This window comes from Monodelphis domestica, chromosome 3 (genome assembly GCF_027887165.1).
Source record: "Monodelphis domestica isolate mMonDom1 chromosome 3, mMonDom1.pri, whole genome shotgun sequence".
In the NCBI taxonomy this organism is placed as follows: domain Eukaryota; kingdom Metazoa; phylum Chordata; class Mammalia; order Didelphimorphia; family Didelphidae; genus Monodelphis; species Monodelphis domestica.
Genome location: NC_077229.1, coordinates 69,732,277 through 69,749,623, shown reverse-complemented (window position 1 = coordinate 69,749,623; position 17,347 = coordinate 69,732,277). Strand labels below are relative to the sequence as shown.

Sequence of the window (17,347 nt, the reverse complement as noted above, 5' to 3'; positions counted from 1 at the left end):
CCAAGTGGTGCTTAGTAAAGGACTGCTTAGAAATTACAAACATTACCTTTCTCTAGAATTAGAGAATTGTAGATTATAAGCTAGAAGGGACTTTCAAGTTCATCTGGATTACTTTCTTCATTTACAGATGAAAAATGAAGACCCAAGGAGACTTTTCTAGAGTCAAAGATACTGTCAAATCCAGAATTTTAACACAGGCCCTTTAACTTTAAATCCAATGATCTTTCCACTACTCTAAAGAAATTACTGAAAATAATCAGACCCCATACACACTTGTAAACATAGATATGAGTGAATTCACACATCCCTGCCAATTCCACTGTGTCCGATGAGAGTGCTAGGCTTGCAAATAGGAAGACCTGAGTGCAAATTCTCTCTCAAACTCAATGAACTGATGCGGAGTGAAATGAGCAGAGCCAAGAGAACATTGTATACAGAAAGTAAACCATTGTGGAACAATTCAGTGTAATAGATTTTGCTACTAGTAGTAATTCAAGAATCCAGGAAACTCTTGAAGGACTTATGGGAAAGAATGCTAACCACATTGAGAAAAAGAACTATGGAAGTAGAAATGCCAAAGAAAAACATGGAAATTGGAATCAAGTGATAACAATTTGTACATCAAGTGACAACAATTTGTACAAAGCAGTGGAATGCCTTGTTGGCTCTGGGAGGGGAGATTGAAGAAGGGAGGGAAATAAAATGAAGCATGGAAACAGTGAAAATTATTTTAAAATAAAAATTAATTTAAGAATTCTCTCTCAGACAATTACCAGTGGTATGATTCTCAGCAAGTCACATAACTTCCTTTAGCCTCAATTTCTTCATCTTTAAAATGGGAAGGTTAGTTGTGATCTCTTCCATGTCCTTTTCAACTCTAAATCTATAATTCTTTCCAAACCTTTTTTTTCAAAGTAGGCCACTTCTCTCATGAAATATTCTCTGAATAACTAAATTTCACTAACTAAACTATTGGTGTCAAACTCAAAAGGAAACAGAGGTCACTAAATTGTACATCAAAGTCCTTGTGCACCACATATTGACTCAGAAAACTATGCAAATTTATATATTTTATCATCAACAGTTTAAGATTAGAGAGGAACTATGAACTACATTTTAGTCTGGTTCAAGTGACTATCAGGGAGGGCCATGTTTAATACTTCTTGTCTAAATCCTCAATTTCCAGGTCTATGAAGAATAGGATAGCAACAGCAGTGGATGTCGAATGTGCTTATCAGGAAGATTCCTCCACCCCTGTCCTGGACCTAGAGAAGATTTACTGGGAGCTGAGTGAACAGACCCATGGAAAAACAAGGCTGGGACCCTACATTCTACATAAGGAAAGCCTTTATGTGGATGGTGAGTGAATTGGAACATGCACCTTTGTTTCTCTGAGTGGTTCTATTTCTAGAAATTGACCAGCCTGCCCCAAATTCTCCTTTCCTTTTAGACCACCTTTGTCTCCATGGGTTTTTTTTCCTACCCCTCCTGGGAGCACTGGCTCTCAAAGTAATGGCAAACTATAAAGACATGGCGGGGGGTGGTTACTTCTAAAGATTAGAAGTGGCTTGGTTTTTCTTAGGCTCCTTAAACTAAATTTACTACATGTATCCCTTCCTATTGAATAAGGAAGTGCCTTGAATGATGAAACATATTTCATTTTACCAACCCTATGGGTCCCAGAACCTCTCTCCATTCCTCCTTTCAGCTTTTTCCCAGATAGAGCTACCATATCAAATATTTATGTCTCTCACCACACCAATCACTATTTTTTCTCCTTCCTCTTTTGTCTCATTCTGCTCACTCTTCTCTTTTCTCTATCTACCCTCTTCTCTTATAATCACTTTTCTTCTGTCCTATTCTCTTCCATTATGCTCTATTCTCCTTTCACCTCATTTCATCTGTTTCCCTGAGTTCTTCTTTGCTTCCCTCCCCATTCATCTCTCCTTCTCTCCTTCCCTCTAAATTTCTTTTTTTCCTTCTCTTATTTTTCTTCTCCCTTTCCCAACTACAGGGTATACCCATCAGATACCAACCACCACCACAAACAGTAAGTTTTTAATTTCTTAATTGCTTTATATTATGGGAGATTGCAATGAAAATTTTCTTTACTTTTTGGAGAAGGGGGGGTATGGTAGGGCAGAGGAGAAAAAGTGGGTTGGGGGTTCAGAATGAGGTATTCTGTAAGATATGGCCAATGTATAGATTTTCTTTACTTATTTGCCTATGTTTTTTTCTTTTTAATTAAAAGCGTATCTAAATTGATCAAAAAGGGGAAAATACCCAATGGGACTTGGAAAACCCCTATCACCTTCTTGATCTGTATTTAGAGTCAAACCTTGTGGTCTTTGTAACCCTGGTACACAGAAGTGATCTCTCAACATTACAGGGAGACTTGTGCCCACTCCTCTATAGCCTTCATTCAGCAATGTTGGTGAATGGTTTTCATTAAAAATATTTTTCTTTTTCCCTCCTTCAATAATTGCACTCTATCCAAACCTATCTCTTGCTTAGGCATCATTATCCTCTGGCATTATAGGTAGGAAATGAGTGATGGTTTACTTCCTCTCCTGGCAAGGTTTAATTAAGACTAAAGGACCCAAGAAGATAAAGCAGGAAATGGGAGAGGTCAGGAAAGATGTACTCCTAGGTGTTAGGTCTAACAATGAATGTAATGATCTCTTCTCACATGGACCCTGCATTCCAACAAGAGTGACAGCTATTCCAGAGATAAATCTAGGTAGAATAAAAACAAAGAATAAATATAACTACCATGTAGTTAGTGACAAAGAGTTTATATACTGAGAGGGCAGTCAGGAATGGTTTAATGTAGGGAGTAGTAGGTGGAGCTGCATCTTGAGAGAAGAATGGGGGTCCTCTGAAGTGAAAGGGAGAAATGAGGGCTTTCCAAGTATAGATATACTGGTTTTATGAGAAACTGAATAAAATAGAGCATTGGCTAATTTTATTTAAAAAGCGAAAGTACTAAATTAAATGATCAGTATCAAATCTAAAATGAGTGAATCTACCACCAATACAGAGGAAATTAAGGCAATTATAGGAGTTGTTTTACCCAATTATATGAGAAAAGTTACAATCTAGTTGGATTAATGAATATTTACAAAAATGTAAATTGCTGAGATTAACAAATGAATGAAATAGAATATTTAAATGACACCATCTTGGAAAAAATAAATTGAACAAACCATCAAAGAACTCTTTTAGGGAAAAAAAAAACCCAGGGTTAGATGAATTGACAAGGGAATTCTCTTAAAACATTTAAAGAGTAATAAATCCCAATATTGTGTAAAGTATTTGGCAAATTAGGCAAAGAAGGAATCTTAATGAATACTTTTTATGACAAAAATATGGTGCTCATTCCTAAGTCCAGAAGATGAAATATAGAGAATGTAAAGTACAAATTAATTTTCTTAATATGAATATTGAGGTAAAATTTTAAATCAAATATATACTAGCAAAGAGACTACACCAATATAACACAAGGATCATTCACTATGGCCAGATAGAATTTATGTCAGGAATGCAAGGTTGCTTAAAAATTAGGAAAACTATCAGTATAATTGACTATATCAATAACAAAAGTAACAAAAGTCACAGGATTATCTCAATAGATAAAGAGACAAAATGCAAAACTCGATCCTATTAAAAAACACTGGAAAGGATAGGAATTAATGGGCATTTCCCCAAAATTAAAAGTAATATCTACCTAAAGCAATCAGCAAGGATCATCTATGATGGAGATAAGTTAGAAGGCTTTCCAAGAAGATTAAGACTGAAGCAAGGATGCCCATTATCATCATTACTATTCAACATAGTACTAGAAATGTTAGCTTTTTATTAAGAGAAGAACAGAAATTGAAGAACGGAAAGTAGGCAGAGGTTTCTTTTAAAAAATTATATTCTATTCTAAATTCTCTATTTGCCCATTGAAAAGATAAAAAATGTGATACCCATTATCCATATGAAGTCATGCAAAATATATTTCAACATTATATTATTATATTCAGCATTCAAGCATAAAAAAGGAACATAAAATATCTGCTTCAGTCTACACTCAGAATTCAACAGGCCTCTCTCTGCAGTGGGATAGTACTTGTGGAGGGCTTTAAAAGCTAGAGAAGGGGGACAGCTATGTGACTCCATGGATAGAGGGCCAGATTGGAGATAGGTGATCCTGTGTTCAAATTTAACTGCAGATACTTTCTAGTTGTGTGACTCTGGGCTTCACTGGGCAAATTACTTAACCCCAGTTGGCTAGCCTATGCCACTCTTCTGTGACCAATATTTTCTATTGATTCTAAGTCAGAAGGTAGGGGGTTCAGAAAAATCAAACAAACTAAAGAGAAGGTTTTAAAATTTAAACATGTGAAGTATGTTCTTTCCTTTTCTAAGGCAAATTTCTAAGTCCATGAGGACTCAATGGATAAAGTCTTCTGATAGAATGTAAGCTCTTTGAGGTCAAGGAATGTTTTATTTTTGTCTCCCTGTCTTCAATACCTAGAGCAATGCCTGGCTTAGTGTAGGCACTTAATAAATGTATATTGATTGATTTAAAAATGAGATAAAATTTGTAAAGTACTTAGCAAATCTGAAAGTGCTAGATACTGTCATTGATATGAAAAAAGTGCTTATCATTCAACTTCTGATTTGATCTCCTATCTATCTTGGGACTACTTTTCTAGTTTCCAAGTCTAGAGTAATCTATTCTTCTTGACCTTGAGAAGCAATGTTGGTACAGGGGGAATAAGGGGTTGGAAGTGGAGAATAAGAGCTTTCCCCCCTGGTAGGAAGGTGCTATTATTATGCTCATTTTACAATTGAGAAAATGGAGGCAGAGGTGAAGTGCCTTGCCCCAGGGTCAAACAGCTAGTAATTGTTTGAGATATAGGAGAGACTCAGAGTCAGATCAGCATTAGATAACCAATGTTCCTTTGTTAGTTCTGATATTTCCTTCCTGTGTGGCCTAGATCATAGGTGTCACACAAACACCCAGAGCCTCAGTTTGCCCCTACTTCCACAGATCATTTCCAGGAAAGTATTTCCCAAACCTCTGAAGTTCTTTGTATGCATTAAATCAATCAGCCAGAATCTGTCTCCAGGTTTGTGCCAGGAGCTGTCCACGGTGCTGGAACTCTAGAGGCAAAAATCACCTAGATTCTGCCCTTGAATTTTTCTATTCTCTTGAGGGAAAGGAACAAAGTATCCATTTGCTAATATATAGAAAATATGTACAAAGCAATTGGGTAAGGACACTAAAAAGTAAGGGAAGTGGCCTGTCATTTGAAATGAAGGAAGCCAAAAGTTCTAGGAAGCAGAAATGAGGAAGGCATACATTCTATCTAGCCTCTGTTGAACTATGGATACATGACCCAGGCTTTTGAGTTTTTGTGCTTTGTGTTCCACCCCCACTCTCAACCCTTCTGCCTCCCTCCAGCCTGGAGACCCAGTCTAGAGGCTTTCACCCTGAACTTCACCATCACCAACCTGCTGTACACAGAAGACATGGGGCAGAAGGATTCCATCAAATTCAAGTCCACTGAAAAGATTCTTCAGAATATGGTAAGGGTTGCCACTGCTTTGATTTGCAAAGTGTTTATTCTATTCAAGAAGCTTCCATTGCTCCTCATGCCTTTACCTCTAGACAATACTTAGCTCACTTCCCTTTTCTTCTCTTATCTAGCTTGGCCCTTTGTTTGAGAACAGCAGCCTTGGTTCCAGTTATTCCAGGTGCAAACTGACTTTCCTAAGGTGAGGCCCAGCATCCTTAATGGACTCCAATTATGTAGACTTACTTAAATAAAGCCACCTCTTTCTGCCTCTTCTTCTTCTTCCAAGTCAGGATATCCACTGTTCCACTCATAGCTGACCCATTCAGTCACACTGATCTCATTTCGTATTCTCAGACCATTGGATTTAAGAGTCAGAGTGAGCTTGAGTAAAAAATCTTGTCTCACAACATGAGAAAATTGGGTCCAGAAAGGCTGGGACTATATCAAGGTCACAAAGGGATTCTGTGGCAGATTTTTAATCTCATGTAAGATTTTAGGCCATACATCTGATTCTTGTTCTTTCATCTTCTTGTTCAATTCATTCAGCCAACAGTCATTTATTTATTTGTAGTTTTAAATTTTTATATCAAATTTAATTTTAATAGACCAAAAGGAGACACTTTCATGTGTTCATTTCAGTCATAGATCAGTAGGTGGAAGTGATAATAAAAATTATATTATCTAACATTTACATCGAGTTTGCTATTTGCTAAGGGCTATGCTTAGTTTCTTTATAATTAATATCTCATTTGGTTTCTCAGAACAGTCCTTGGATGTTGGTGCTACAAGAGGCAGTCTTTTAGTGCTTTAGTAGGTTCTGACTATGTAAAATGAAAAAGAGTCCCTTTCCCTCCCAAGAAGCTTATATTCTATGGTAGGAATACTACATGTATACTAGGTAAATTGCTGCATTTAGGATCAGTGGATCTGGGTTCAAATTCCAACTCTTGTCATTTGATGCCTGCGTGACTATGGGCAAGTCACTTCATCTCTGCTGGGCTTGGGATTCCTCCTCTGTAAAGTCAATGTATTGGATTAGCTTAGCTTGAAAGTTCCTTCCAGCTCTAGCTCTATGATAAATAAATAAAAACAATCTGATGTCAGAACATAGGTAACAACTGAGTGAGGAAATGAGGAAAGGCAAGCAAGTGTCAATGAGAGACCAAAGCTCTAGAAAGGCACTAGGTTTGGATTTATCTTTATAGGAATTAACTTTATACATCTAGGTTCCAAAAAGTGAATAATGAATGCTATGAAGCAGTTGTATCATTCAAGAATATGCTAGTGTACCAATTACCCTATTTCATATATAGCTAGCTATTTATAAAATAGGGTAATTGGTGTCAGCCCAGCAGAAACATGAAATGAAAATTTACATCATACAAATGTTTGTTGTGGGATTCATTGTTTGAACTAACAAAGAGCTACCTGCAGAGAAAATAGGTAAAGTGTTTGGAAATTTTGAAGTCACCATAGGGTGTTGAGATGACTAAGGGAAGGGGGAAATCAGAGTTTTTTAAAACGACATGGATCTTGATGGCACAAAGTTAAGAATTAATGAACAAATTTTTTAAAAAAGCACCCAAGTACTTACTATGTGCCAAACAGAGCATGCTCGAAGCTCTAGAAGTATAGGGGAGGCAAAACATGAAAAAAAATTGGGTTTCATCTGAGAGAGAGACAGAGAGAGAGACAGAGAGATGCGACCGTGAAAAATTTGGGTTTCAAGACTGTGAATTGCCAAACCAGTAAAGATAATTTTGGTGTCTTGATTATGATCAAAAATAAGTGGTCACCATGGGAAAAATTCCCAAATTTGAAAATACCCAAGTCAGCTGGGTTTTATGGAGTTAAGGGAAGGGAGAGAGACAGAGTAAGAGGAAATAGTAGGAAGGGCCTAGGCCGAAGGGCCTATGTCTGAGCCTTAACAGAGATGAGTCAGTCTTTAATCACTCACCACAAGATTTGTCCCAAGCAAAACTACAGTCCAGAGACCCAGCTCCTCCAACTAACTCCAAACTCCAACTACTGTGAACTCCAACTAAAAAGATTCCACCTTGAGCTCCTTCCTTTTAAAGAATGTTTTCTCTTGTGTCACCTCCCCTAAATTTTCACATCTACCAATCACAGTAGACATTTTCCCCAGGATTGACCATACTTAATTCATATCTTCTTTTATTATCACCTTCTCTGGGTAGACTAAAACTTCATACCTCTTTTGTTAAGCTTGCCTTTCTTGAGTTGCTTGACCTTTTAGTGATTAATTTAACCTTTATAGGTACTTAGCACCCTTTTGTATTAGATCTAAAAATAGACCTAGCTTAAGGTTTTAGCTTCATTCTAAGTATGAGTTGAGGACTTTTCATTGTTCAGTAAGGAATTTTACAACTTTATTTTCCCCTAAAGTATGCCTAAGTATGGGTGGAGTAATGTTAAAATTCCCAATACATTCCTGATCAAGTACCTCCATTTGTTTCAATAAGGGAATAGCCTTAACCAAATGTTCTAAGGTAGAGTCTGAGCAGTTTTAAGATTCAGAGAGAAAGACAGACAGAGACAGAGACAGAGACAGAGAGAAGAGGACTAAGAAAATGCCATTGATTTTAGTCTTGGAAACAGCAGTTTTCAGTGTTTCCATGTCAGATCATTTCAGAAGTATGACTACAAGGGACTGATGAATGAATGGGTTAAGGGGAACCAGAAGTTCTGAGTGTAGATAGGCAGATCCAGCTAGATGACCTTATTCCCAAGAAATAGGGCAGGGTTAACAAAAAGGGTTAGTGAGCCAAAACCAAAATTAGAACATGTCAGCTAGTACAAAATGAGCAGAAACACATATTTGCAAGCTTGAGTTTACAGAGCACCAGTCACCCATTCAATGAGTAACTAAAAATATGAATTGCCTAAAGGAGGGAGGGAATAAGCATCTACATTCACATACAATGCTATACACTTTTATCAAGAGTTTTTCATTTGATCAAATTTGAACAAATTTCAACCACCCTGTAAGAAAGGTACTAATAGTATCCCCATTTTGCAGATGGGAAAACTGAGTTAATCAAATGTTAAGTGACTCACTAGATCTGCCTGGTTAGTCAGTGCTGTGTGCTGAATTTGAACTCAGGTTTTTGTGATTCTAATCCCAAAGCTTTATGCACTGGGCCATCAGTGGTCTCCTATGGAATCATTCTCCATCATTTTAATGATCCTATCAATGCATCTTTTTCCAGACCTCTGAAGAATCTGACAGTGACTGAAGTAGGTGTCACCTGCCTCTATCAGAGTGATTCCACTGGTCCCTTCCTGGATAGAGAGAGGGTTTACTGGGAATTCAGCAATCAGACTGGGGGCATCACTAGACTGGGGCCCTATACCCTCGACAGGGACAGTCTCTTCCTCAATGGTGAGTAAGCCCACTCAGGACATGACTCTTAAATCTTCTCCTTGATTTTGTCCCTGTTTGGAAAATAGACATTCTGCCCAAATTCTTGCTCCGTTTTCCTTTGCCCACTGTAAGGTAAGCACAGCAGAGAAGCAGGGGACCCAAAGAAACCAGGTGAATCAATTAAATCAGAACCCTCTCTGTCTCTGACTGTCTGTCTGTTTGTCTTCTCATTTCTTGCTTTCTCTAGGTTATAACCATCACTTACAATCTTCCACCTCTAGTAAGTATTCATCAACTTCATGTCTCTATCTTCCTGTGACCTGGAAGAAGAAACAATTGATACTCCTACCAATCCTATTTACTCTGTTTTTTTTGAAAGGGAAAGGATAGAAGGACCCAAGGGATGGCCTGTGGTCCCTCAGAATTTTAATCCTCACATTCCATGGACTACTTATTTACCAAGCCCAGCAAGAATCCTTTCCCCCATATTCCATATTCAAACATAATTTTTCTGTGACATTCAAATAGCTTTTCCAAGGTTTTCATTCTTGATTCTCTACCCTTCAGCTCCTATCCAGACCACAATCCCTTCAAGAATTTCCTCAGCTCCTTCACTACTGACCAATTCCTCAGGTACCATCACATATTTCTGACCTGTTTCTTGGGTAGTCTTAATTGAATTGTTCCCTTGGGAAGCTGACTCTAAGATGAGGAGGTTGGAGTTGTAGAGCAAAATTGTGGTGGAGGTGGGAGTGGGGAAGTGAAAGAGCTCTTCTTATAGATGCATCATTGGGAGTCAGTTTGGTGTTTTCCTTCCAGTAAAGAATAAGCCAACCTTCATTGGGTGTCCCTGGGTAAGCTGATGGATGTCAGAATGTTTCAGTGAATAGGGCATCCATCTAAAAGTCAAAAAGAAAAAATAACCATCTGTAAGATCTAGTTTGAAATTTCTCCTTTGACACTAGCTATGGGACCTTGGGCACATCCCTGAATCCTCCCTGGACTTCAGTTTCCTCACCTGTAAGATCAAGGGGTTAGATGTGCCATTCCAGATCTAAACTGACAATCCCATGATCCTCTATACCCAACTCTCAACCATGAAGGTTTCTCTGCTCCCCCTACAGCATCTGGCAGTTTTAGCCTGAAGTCTTTCACCCTGAACTTCACAATCAACAACTTGCTCTGCACAGCAGACATGGGACGGCCAGGCTCCCAAAAGTTCAAAGCCACTGAAAGAGTCCTACAGCACCTGGTGAGATTTCCCATTTCCTCTCCTACCTTGCTCCTCCCTGGGACTGAAACCCCTGTCTGTCCAGGTGCTCACTCATTCTCTCTTTTCCTTTATAGCTCAGCCCCTTGCTTGAAAACAGTAGCCTTGGCTCTGACTATTCTGGATGCAGGCTGACCATGCTGAGGTGAGATGGGTCCAGGTGGTCAGGGACTCAGAAGGTGTGTGGAGCAGTCCTTTCCCCTGCACTGGCCCCATGGCCACTTCTTCCCCACAAAGCCAAGAAGGCTACAGTGCTTACATAGCTGATCATAAGGGGGCGATCTGACCTCTCTTTAGTTCAAGAAGCATTTAGCAGCTACACATCAGGTGCTAAGTAGACTGCTAGCTACTGGAAATAGAAAAAGAAAACACTCTCTGACATCGAGGAGTTTATGTTCTGTTGGGATAAAGGAGGTACAATGTGTACACATGGGAGTCTGAGGAGGGAGAGAACACTGATGACTGGGAGATCTGGCAAAGGTTTTCCCTTGGTGGCATTTGAACACACTTACTTGAAGGAAACAAAGTATTTCAAGAGGCAGCTAGTTGGTACAGTGGTGGATGGAATGCCAGACCAGGCTTCAGGTAGATGACAAGTTCAAATCTGGCCTCAGACCTTTCAAGGTATGTGACCTTGGAAAAGTCACTTAACTCCTGTGTCTCAATCTCCCCATATATAAATATAAATATATAAAATGAGCTGGAAAAGGAAATGGCAAACCATTCCAGCATCTTTTACAAGAAGGCCTCAGATGGAATCATGAAGAGTCAGACATAACTGAAACAACTAAACAACAACAACAGCAAAAATATCCCATGAGGAATGGTCATTGTAAGCAAAATCCTGAAGAAAGGGGAATGAATTCTGAGATGCAAGAACAGTTAATTGCCTAATTTGATTAGAATGTCAAGTGTATAATATGAACACCAGTTTGGCAAGGGAAGCCAGCTCGTCATGGATTTTAAAGGTCAGGCTAAGGAATTTTCATTTATTACCAGAGGGGAGAGAAAGCTACTAACAACCAAAAATCCCCTTTCCTTATTGTCTTGGAATGACTACTAAATGTTGGTTGCAAATCAGAAGATTTTGGTAAGGACTCTGCAACTGGAGTTAAGTGACTTGCCCAGGGTCACATAGCTGACACAGAATCCTGGTGTAGGACTCTTTAGAAGAAGTGATTGAAAAGTTGTATTATGTGTTGAAAAGATAATTTAAAGGTAAATAGTTGCAGTGTAGATCTCATTCACTGTTAAGCTTTCAGAGGCAGCATGGTATAGTGGGTTAGAGAACAGGACTCAAGGGTCAAGAGACCATGGGTAGCTTTGGAAAGCCAGGTCCAGAGATGGGAGGTTCAAATCTGGCTCTCAACTTCCCAGCTGTATGACCCTGGGCAAGTCACTTCACCCCAGTTTCTTAGCCCTTGTCTCTATTCTACCTTGGAATTAGTCCTTAGTAGCAATTCTAAGAGAGAAGAAAAGGGCTTTTGAAAAAAGAGACATGAGGAATAGGGTTTGATTCCCACCTGGGTGACCTACTGGTTATATGATCCTGGGCAAATCATTTCATAATCCCCAGTAATGGTAGTGTGAGGCTATACGTTTCAGAGAAGATGCTGCTCTGTATTAGTCAAGACAAATCTGCCCCCTCCACTGCTCCAGCTCCTGAAATCAATAAAATGGCAGGTCTGGCCTCCCACTTTTTTGACAATAAGCTAGAACTCTACAAAGAAATGGATGACTTTGCAGAACATTCATGGTGCCTTCTCACTGCAGCTATTTTTGGCATGCCTACGTTTGCTAGATCCTTCACAGTTACCTCCAATGTGTCCTTTCCCAGGCCCGTACAGAATGGGACAGCAACCAAATTCCTGTGTGGCCACTGGAAAACTCCCACCACCCCTAGCCTGGACAGGAAGAAGATTTACTGGGAGCTGAGCAATCAGACCCAAGGTATCACCAGGCTGGGTGCCTATACCCTGGACAATAAGAGCCTCTATCTCGATGGTGAGTAGCCAGCTCTGACCAGGACATACGCAGCTCCTTGACCTCCCTTGCTTGCTTCCTTCCATTCCTGTTTAGCCTTCACCTATTGAAAAAACTTTCTGTGCCTTTGAGGGTGCAGCTTTGCCTCTATGGTTTTACCTGGTCTGATAGAAAGTGTTTTCCTATGAGTTGTTTAGAGTATGAGGGGGAGCCGGTATCAGACCCCAGAAATAGGACCCTCGGTGGGTGGATAGCCTCCTGACCTAGAAACTCCGGGAATCCCTTTCACATTGCAGTGGTTAGAGGCACAACACGCTGCGATCTGAAAAATCTGTGCAAAATTTTTTGGTCCTCCGTTTGTACCAGAGAAGATGACCAATTTCCCCTTTTTCTTTTATATGGTGTTTACGTGGCCTTATCTGTATTCATGGAAAATTAATTAATGAAAATGAAAAGTAGTGAAAATAATCTGTACATTTTCAGCCTTTGTGTTTCATCTACTGCCTTCCTCATACTTTTCACAAATTTTAACTTTTGATGTATTTTAACATTAAAATATAAATTGTGTATATTGAAAGCATTAAAAGATAAAATATTGATATTATACCATATATAATATATTTTATGTGTTTATGAGTTTCTTGACTTTTTCTGTGTCATCTGCTTACCTTCTTGTGCTATCTGCAGCTTCCACAATACTCCCCCAAATCCCCTCTTAATTTCTTATGCCAATCCTATAATATATTGGAACCACAATTGGAAAAATAAGGAATATCGGTACTTTGTGAATCATCTCTCTTAGCCAGTGACCCATATTTTTCCAAATTATTGGGCTTCAGATGCTCTCTCTTTTTCTCTTTAATCCTTTCTTGAAATCTCAGTTCCTTGCATTCAAGGCTGTTCTCTCCCTCCCTCCCTCTCTCTCTCTCTCTCTGCAGGATACAGCTATCAGATGAATCTTTCCTCCTCCACAAGTGGTGAGTATTTTCATTCTGGGAACAAACAAAGAACACCACTTGTCTGTCCTGACCCTGTTCTGATAGCATTCTAGGAAGAAGAGGATGAACCAGCAGTGTAAAAGAGAGAGGAAGACATCATGTCTTCTGACTCCTATACTTCAGTCTTTCCCAGTTGACTCAGTGGCCAAGCCCCAATGGGGTGTCAGTTTTACCTGTGTCTTATACACTCAAACCTTCCATGTCACATGGGTATTTGGTCCACAATTGTTAAATATCCGATTTCTCTTGAGCTGTGGCACTAACAACTCTGACTCCAACTCCACTGTCAATTTCTTTTTACTTTTTTTTTTAACTTTTAGCTTCTGTCTTAGAACCAATACTGTGTATTACCACTAAGTAGTAAAGGCTAGGCAATGGAGGTTAAGTGATTAGCCCAAGGTCACAATGCTAGGAAGTGTCCAAGACCAGATTTGAACCTAGGACCTCTTGTCTTTAGACAGGGCTCTCAATTTACTGAGCCACCCAGCTGCCCCCCTCCACTGCCAATTTCCACAGGTATGGTCTGCCTCTGTTTTCATTCATTCTTTGGAAACTCTTGCTGCCCTTAACTGTGAGACAGAGATAAGAGATGTTCAGATCACAGATTTAGAGCTGGTAGGAGACTTTCAGATCATCTAGTCCAATTCCTGGTCTCATTTGACAGTTGAGGACACTAATGTCCAGAAAGGAACAGAGGCTCAAGGTCATATAGGTAGGAAGCAGGACGGCTGGGTTTGGAACCCAGATCTCCTTTCTCCAAATCCAATATTCTTTCTTCTGCATTGCATTGCAAGAGATATTCCTCTGATTTATGGCTAGAGATTTCATGAAGGATTCATTAGTGAACAGATTCTGCTCAGTTTTCCTTTGAAGAAGAAATTGGAGTTTCAGCTAGGTGTCCTTAATGATGGTGATGATGATGATCATCATCATTGTCTATCTTTTATCTAGGATTTTAAGGTTCTCAAAGTACTTTACAGATATTATCCTTTGGATGTTGGACTTGATAGACTGAGAGCCCATCTTGCTCCAGAATGTCTTCTATTTGATTCTAGAGGTGATAGAGAACCACTGGAGCTAACTGAATAAGTACATGACATGGCTAGATCTTTACTTAAGGGGGCATGATAGAGAGCAAGGATACTGGCAAGTCACAAGCTCACCTCAGCGCTATGGAACAGAGGAGGAGGAGGAGGATAAGGAGGAGGATTCACAGGTTGGAAGTATTTCTGTCAGTCATAGACCAGGCACCTCAGCTCCTTTTCTTATGCCAACCTTCCTCACAGGAGCTTGGGCATCCAGCAAAGGCACTGGATCCCATGGATTAAATCATTTGGTGAACTAGTGCATATTGAATTCCTCTCCTATAGGGCCCTGAGGTTGTACAGAGCATCCACAGCTGCTCTGAGTTCTCTGCTTTTAAGTACAAGAAATTTCTGCCCATCTTGAAACATTTTCCTTTTTTTCCGGTTTTAGCACCAGACCCAGCAGTAGCACCTGGTTGTCCCCTGTGGGCCACAGAGCCTGGAGGCTCCCAAGGTAAGGAAGAGAGGTTGATTCTGTGTTCTGGCAGTGGGGTCAAACTAGATACAGATTCCTGTGCATTTCATATTGGCTAAAAAACTACAGATTAGCATTACCTATGTTAGCTACTGTAATCCCTTTATCTTGTTAAATATCTCCCAATTGTATTTTATTCTTATTCTGCCACACAGAGGACTTTGTGGGCCTCAATGTGGGCTATGAATGTGGCACCTCTGGGGGCCTAGTCCCAAATGGAAAGTGGGCAAAATATATGCTGTTTAAAAGAAGAATGGGCCCCAGGCCTTTCAGAGGTGATGTCTTTCTAAGAAACAGGCACTTTCCAAACAAGGAAAGGGCAGAGCTGAGGTTGCATATCATCTAGAAGCCCTAAGTCATAAAGACCAGAGATTTAAGTTTTGAAAAATTAGTTTCTACCATTGAAGGATGTTCTCTGTGGGAATTTGGAATAAATCCCTCTGTTCCTATTTGAACAATAAGGAAACTATAGCTGATTTAGGTAGGAATTCCCTGCCCTGATGGGTTTTTGCCACAAGGATCCTTCACCCCCAGGTCCCCGTAGTGTCAGGGGCAGGGGAGCACAGGACTGATCCTGCCCCCTTTGACTTAGGATTTCCAAATCATGTTCACCACCAAGGCAAAGGAGTCTGGTGAGGAACCTCATAATCATATGATGTGAAGGAGCTAGTGTTGTCTAACTTATAGAAAAGACGAAAGGAAGATATGATAACTGCTTCCAAGCTTTTGTAGGGCTGTCACATGGAACAGAGATTAGGCTTCTCATTATGTCCCAGAACAAGAAATCTAAATTGTAAATATGTAAATTATGGCTTGAGATTAGGAAAAACATCCTAACAGTAAGTGCTGTCCCAAAGTGGAATAGGCTGCCTCGAGGAGTAGTGGCTGCTCCTTCACTGAGGACCATAAAGCATTGGTGAATGTTCATTTGTTGAGATCATTGTGGAGGGGTTTGTTTTCCTCAGATAGAGAACAGACAAGATGGCCTCTGACATTCCTTACAATTTTAATACCGTCCAAGCCAAGAGATATCTTGTCTCCCTGTCTCATAGCTAGTTTCCCATCTTATAACATTCAGAGCTGATGCTATTAACTATCTTTCATTACAACTGTTTTTCCAATAGCTTCTGTGCTAACCACGTCCCCTTTAGTCACATCCCCTCCAGCTCCATCCCCAGCACCAACAGCTTTCTCAAGCACAACAGGTTCAAAGACTGGATCTCTGGGTTATATCCTGGAAATCGTGCCATGCTTTACTCTGGGATTAGAGCTCAAGAGACATAGAGCAAGGGGGAAATTGGAAGACTGGGCAAGGCTGCTTTATGGGATGCATCAGCAGGTCTAGGATGTGAGGTTTTCATTCTAGGGCTGGGGTAGGTGGAGAGGGAATGGAATGCTGAAAGAACAATCAAACACAGGGTGTTAGTGGGTGTGCTGACTGGATATCCAGGATTGAAGTATTGGTATTCCTCTCCCTTTTTGGCCACAGCTGCTAGTTTAAGCTTCCAGTCTTTCACCACCATTCCCGAGGTGCTGTACACAGAAGATATGCATCTTTCTGGATCTGACAAGTTCAACTTCACCAAAAGAACCCTGCAGCAGTGAGTCTGCCCAATCCCTTCCTCATACCCCAAAAAGTCTGCTTTGTTGTGAATCTCCCCTTACCCTTGTATTCTCAGGAAATTCATTCCTGTTTTGGGGGTATGGTTTAGAACAAATTTTCTAAGATAAATATTCAATCCAGTGGGGATCTTGGTTTAAACTAAGCTCTCATTTATAGACATAATGGAAGCAATTCAGGCATACTTCAGGCAAACCAAAGGCCTTTCCCACAGCCTGAAGGCTATTCAGTTTCTTTGTCTTTGTATGAGGTTTGTGTTGTCTGGGGTTTGTATGTCTTGTCTGGGGTTCCTGTCATTATTCTTGCTATTTTTCTGTGTCACCATCAACATGTATTTTTTTCCAGACCTTTGAAGAATGGCTCAGCAAGTGGAGTGAGTTGCCTGTGCACACACAAAAGAAACCACAGAAGCTCATTCAGAGACCAAGAGAAGGGTTACTGGGATGCAAAAAGAGCATTTCACTAAGCTGGGCTTTTCCTCCTCCCTTGAAAGAGCCAGTCTACTCAATGATGAGGAGCACAACAGAATCCCCAGCCTTTTCCTCTATCCTCATGCTACTTTCCCCTCCTCCTGCTAAATTTCCATTCTGATTCTGACCTTAATGTTCTCTCAAAGAATCATTATTTCTCAATACCCTTTTATTACACCAAACACAGAAAATAAACCCGGCCCCTATCTACTTTCCTGTATTTTCTTTCATTTGGGATTTTCTGGGTTATTGTATTTTAGGTGAAAAAACAGAGACATCTCAGTTTCCTATTCTTTTTTTTTTTAATATTTTATTTGATCATTTCCAAGCATTATTGATTAAAGACATAGATCATTTTCTTTTCCTCCCCCCCCCCCATAGCCGACGGGTAAATCCACTGGGCATTACATGTTTTCTTGATTTGAACCCATTGCTATGTTGATAATATTTGCATTAGAGTGTTCATTTAGAGTCTCTCCTCTGTCATGTC

The 17,347-nt window shown here is 39.9% G+C and overlaps 1 protein-coding gene across 2 annotated transcripts in view; it reads left to right on the top strand.

Annotated features, from left to right (window-relative positions):
* Positions 1-17,138, top strand: part of LOC107651981 (mucin-16-like) — a 286,116-nt gene extending 268,978 nt beyond the window's left edge. The window contains exons 4-15 of one of the 2 annotated variants that reach the window (XM_056820612.1): positions 1,187-1,359; positions 2,015-2,050; positions 5,456-5,580; positions 5,702-5,769; positions 8,801-8,973; positions 9,523-9,588; positions 10,080-10,207; positions 10,303-10,370; positions 12,063-12,229; positions 13,147-14,745; positions 16,256-16,367; positions 16,733-17,117. In XM_056820612.1, the coding sequence (XP_056676590.1) occupies positions 1,187-1,359; positions 2,015-2,050; positions 5,456-5,580; positions 5,702-5,769; positions 8,801-8,973; positions 9,523-9,588; positions 10,080-10,207; positions 10,303-10,370; positions 12,063-12,229; positions 13,147-13,259 (1,117 nt within the window). In that variant the 3' untranslated portion in view covers positions 13,260-14,745; positions 16,256-16,367; positions 16,733-17,117. Of the gene's footprint in view, positions 1-1,186; positions 1,360-2,014; positions 2,051-5,455; positions 5,581-5,701; positions 5,770-8,800; positions 8,974-9,522; positions 9,589-10,079; positions 10,208-10,302; positions 10,371-12,062; positions 12,230-13,146; positions 14,746-16,255; positions 16,368-16,732 lie in introns of both variants that reach the window. The other variant, XM_056820613.1, reaches the window with a different exon arrangement.
* Positions 17,139-17,347: the final 209 nt, after the last annotated feature.